The sequence below is a fragment of the Notolepis coatsorum genome (assembly GCF_963971535.1).
Source record: "Notolepis coatsorum genome assembly, chromosome: 7".
Classification (NCBI taxonomy): domain Eukaryota; kingdom Metazoa; phylum Chordata; class Actinopteri; order Aulopiformes; family Paralepididae; genus Notolepis; species Notolepis coatsorum.
In genome coordinates, this window is record NC_140171.1 from 16,745,490 (window position 1) to 16,750,489 (window position 5,000).

The window sequence follows — 5,000 nt, forward strand, 5'->3', positions numbered from 1 at the left end:
GAAAAAAGCTTGAAGAAGTGTTTCGATTATATGTTATTTACAAGATGTTGGCTTTCATAGAACAAATTGATATTAATCATTGAAATTAACATGTGACGACATACTAAAACTGATAAGGCTGGACTGACACACAATGTAGGAACCTTGTCATCTTAATGATAACAATTTTATGATAAAAAAAACTAAAACTAACCTTCTTACTGTCTTTTTACTATTATGTACCCTATACTATGCTACTATACTTATACATTTACATTTAGTCATTTAGCTGACACTTTTATCCAAAGCAACTTACAAGTTGTGTACAACAGGTCAGCAGGAAGGGTACGACTCTGGCAGCTAAGGGTCAGTAACATTGTTGAACTTGAGTGCTATAGTATTTTCATTTTTATTTTTTTATCTTTTTCCCCCCTCCTTTTTCCGATTTTTCTCCCATCCCACTGTTAGTCGTTATGCCAATTCCCAACCCCCTTCCTGGTTGTTGCGCACTCCCCCTACTGTTGGTCCGGGAGGCCGGAGACTGTCACATGCTTTCCTCCGACGCATGTGCAGCCAGCCGGCAGCCAGCCTGGCCGCGCAGACTCTCACCGGGAGAGTGTAACGTGTGGAAGGTCACACTACCTCCCTCCAGATCCTACCCTCGCTGTGCAGGTGTCGATTCCCGCTCCTCCTGGGCAGAGTGTCCAGGTGTCCTTGAGCAAGATACTTAACCTCTAATTGCTTCTGATGAGCAGGTTGGCACCTTGTATGGTTCCCTCCCCCGTCATTGAGTGAATGTGTGAGTGAATGGGTAAAATGTGAGGAACAAATTGGAAAGCGCTTTGGATAAAAGCGCTATATAAATGCAGCCATTTACAATTACCATTTACAAAGGTTTGTTTTGATTTGACCTTTGTTTACACTGATTATTTAAACTTTTCTACAGTACTATAATTTTATTGCCTATATTTATGTCTTCTACTATTAATTACCCTGCCCATACCTATACCTCCCCTCCCCCCCCTCCAACATGCTGCTATGACGCTTGCATTTCCCCAAGGGGATCAATAAAGTAATGTCTTATCTGATCTTATCATAATAGTAAAAGACAGTACAAAGTTAGTATTCTTTTTCCATTTCTTCTTTTTTCATTTCAGATTTAAGAAGTGTGTTTTTAGTCGACGATGGAAAATTAGGCGGGTTATTATACTACTACAGTACCTATCATGCTAATTCTGTCTATGCACTCAGACTGTAGCACTCAGGTTCGACACTGTTCGATGAACAATGTTACTTACCTTTAGCTTCCAGAGGTGTACCCGTCCTGCTGACTTGTTCACAATTTGTCGCTTTGGATAAAAACATCATCCAAATGATTAAATGTAAATGTAAATGTAATAATGAGTCCAGGTGCAGCTAGGCACGTATTTATGCATGAAAACCTCACAACCTCGAGGAATATAATTTTTGTTTTTTTAAAGACCAGGATGACTTTTTTAAAACATCTTGCAGACGTTTTTGGAAAGGTTTCCCAAGCCCCTGGGGTCATGAAAAATAATTAAGGACACAGATAAGCACATCAGATTTCATTTCAAGCAAACGCGATTAGAAATGCCAGCAGTCTAATCATGTCATAGTTTAATTCTTAAAGGAACACGCCAACATTTTGGGAAATTATAGCTCCAGAGAGAGACAAGAAGATAGATACCGTTTCCTCTCTCTGCGTTCAGTAGAACGCTATTTGGCTGCACATTAGCCTATAGCTTAGCACAATGAATGGAAGCGGACAGTACCGGTTAGCCTAGGCATTGTCCAACTAACACCTCTTCCGAAGGCTAACCGGCACGGTCCGCTTCCATTCATTGTGCATAGGCTAACGTGCAGCCAGATAGCTTTCTACTGAACGCACAGAGAGGAAACTGGTATCTATCTGCTTGTCTCTCTCTGGAGAAGACGATAAGCTAATTTCCCCAAATGTTTAATTAACAACCTCTTAACAGGCAGGCAGAAAAGTGGCAATTTTTTTTTACTTGAACTTGAGGACTGCATAATTTCTTTGAAAAGCTTAGTTTTATACTTTATAGTTATAGCACATGCATAAGCCTGGTCTCTTTTGAAAGATAACATTCTCAAGTTACTAATGCAAAAAGGTAAATTCACTTTTAGTGCTAATGAAATAGAGTAACATAGGGTTGAACATGAGTTGAACTTGAACTTGTGTACTCACATTTTTCTGTAGCAGTTGCAAACATTTCTATAACATTTCATATGAAGTCTTATGTAGTACAGGTCCAGATTTTGTGCCAAGAAGAAACTCTCCGGTATTCCATTTCCTCATCCACTTCTGGTTTTCGCTTGTCACCTTTCACCTAGATATCTTATTCGCACACCCCCACGTGGGGTATAATTGGAAAGCTACACTCATTGGCTACAACCCTGACCGATAATTTTCGCAATCAATTTTCGATGATTGGCATAGAGCGGCAGGAGTCCGAGGTGGTAATCTGACGCTCACGCGTAAAAAGTCACACTCCTGACATATCGTCATGTAACTCGAGAACCGAGGCACAGATTTGGTCGAGTTAGGTGGTATTCGAACGGCAACAAATAGAGCTTTAATTCGGTAATTTATATGTTCTGCGAAAAATGCAGCCGCTAGACACTCGCAAAGTGCTGTAACTTTCGTCTGTACCGCCGGCGGGCACGACAGCCCATATGTGGGCCGTTGCGTGTTAAGAGAATGCCAAAACATAGTTATGGTGTTTTTCATTTCAGGTGCTGAGGCCTCTGGATGGCCTGGGTCCTGGTGAAGCCAGGGTGTGGCAGTGCCTGGCCAGGCTGGAGATGGGCTCAGAAGAACGGGCATGGCTCCAAGGGACCTGGGGGGTGCACAGTGGAACCTGGAAGCCTCTAGCACTCAGGGCCCAGAATGCTCTCTACAGGGTGATTCTGCAAACACATGCACATCTAGACACATTGGTATCAGGTATCAGGTCGATAGCAGGCTAAAACAGGGTATTGGTATCAGGTATCGGGTCGATAGCAGGCTAAAACCGGGTATTGGTATCAGTTATCTGCCAATACCAGGCTAACACAGGGTAGTGGTTTCCATTATCGGACCAATACCTGTCTAAAACAGGGTATTGGTATCAGAAACAGGGTATTGGTATCAGGTATCGGGTCGATACCAGCCTAAAACAGGGTATTGGTATCAGAAACAGGGTATTGGTATCAGGTATCGGGTCGATACCAGCCTAAAACAGGGTATTGGTATCGGAAACAGGGTATTGGTATCGGAAACACGGTATTGGTATCAGATACCGGGTCGATAGCAGGCTAAAACCGGGTATTGGTATCAGTTATCTGCCAATACCAGGCTAACACAGGGTAGTGGTTTCCATTATCGGACCAATACCTGTCTAAAACAGGGTATTGGTATCAGAAACAGGGTATTGGTATCAGGTATCGGGTCGATACCAGCCTAAAACAGGGTATTGGTATCAGAAACAGGGTATTGGTATCAGGTATCGGGTCGATACCAGCCTAAAACAGGGTATTGGTATCGGAAACAGGGTATTGGTATCGGAAACACGGTATTGGTATCAGATACCGGGTCGATAGCAGGCTACAACAGGGTATTGGTTTCAGACAATTTCCCCAGTAAATCTGAAAGTTTTTTCAGAAATCAGAAGAAAGAAATAGTTTTTTTCATAATATTCTTTATTGAACTTTTATTTATTTTATTTATATTTTATTATAAAACAAATTAAACATTTGAAACAAAAGAATGACGACAATCTAAAGAAATTACATGAATTCATCCGCATGGGGCAATATACACCTATTGAAATTCATAATTTCTTTAATGAACCATTACAATAATGATAAGAGACGGCACATAATGGGTAGTTCAATAATTATTGGATAGGCGGGGCTATATCTCTCTCAACGCGTCAGCTGGGAGCACATGCATGTTTGCTCATTCATATAAAATAAATGTCTTTTCCAGCCAGCATCAAGAATAGTCTGCATCATCACCTGACATTTTGAGAGTCCGCTGCTGATGAGTTAATGTTACTGTGAGTCCACATTGAGCTGCCTGATGGCCTGGGGATAGAAGCTCCTCTCTCTGTACTGGCCATGAGACTCCGGTAGCGCTTGCCTGACCGCAGCAGTGCAAAGAGGCAGTTGTTTGGGTGGCTAGAGTCTTTAGTGTGTACAGTAGTTCCATAGTATTATGCTAATACACTCAAGTCTGTAGCACTCAAGATCGACACTGTTTGATGAACAATATCACTTAGCCTTCCTTCCAATATCACTTACCCTTCCTGCTGACTTGACGCTTTGGATGAAAGTGTCAGCTAAATGTATTGGATGATGTATTGGATGATTAAATGTACATTTAGTTTAAGTATCTATAGTCATAGTAGACTTTCTTTTGGCAATGGGATTGGGGTTCTTCATTGAGCGCTAGTCCTCATCATTAGGGCACAAGTATCTTGTGTTTTTATTATAAATATATTCAGTTATCCCAGTTAGGTTGAATTACTGTTATGTTATGATGTTTCCCATGCAAAATGAAAGGGGAATCGACTCATTCCGATCCAGATAGATTAAGAAGTTGTGTTCAGTTAGTCATTGGTTAGCCTAACATCCATCATTTGCCACAGCAAGGATTGGTGGGAGTTTGGACAGATGTTCCAGCGCGCCCCCTCTCCCAGCTCCGCTCTCACCAAAACACCTCAGAGTGCCAGCATCGGCAATTAGACGGGTTGTGCCAAAATGGAAGCCTGCAAGATCGCATTGCGGTGAAGGAGATTTGTATCTCAACACTCCCCCAGCTGTGCCGCCCCACACATCTCAGCGCATGGGGCTTCCTTTTGAGCGGGCCTTGCACCAGCACGGACATAGAGCCGTGTGTCTCAATGATTGTTTCTCGATGACCTCAAATTAATGGTATTTTTTATTTTTATCCTCTTTTTCTCCGCCTGATTTAAATATGTTCTCCCCATCCCGTTATG

The 5,000-nt window shown here is 42.0% G+C and overlaps 1 protein-coding gene across 5 annotated transcripts in view; it reads left to right on the forward strand.

The window, feature by feature from the left end:
- Positions 1–5,000, forward strand: part of LOC311232212 (protein Niban 1-like) — a 26,424-nt gene that overhangs the window by 18,479 nt on the left and 2,945 nt on the right. For all 5 annotated transcript variants that reach the window (XM_084318936.1, XM_084318938.1, XM_084318937.1 and 2 more), the window contains one exon: positions 2,755–2,922. In XM_084318936.1, coding sequence (XP_084175062.1) covers positions 2,755–2,922 — 168 coding nt within the window. The remainder of the gene's footprint in view (positions 1–2,754; positions 2,923–5,000) is intronic.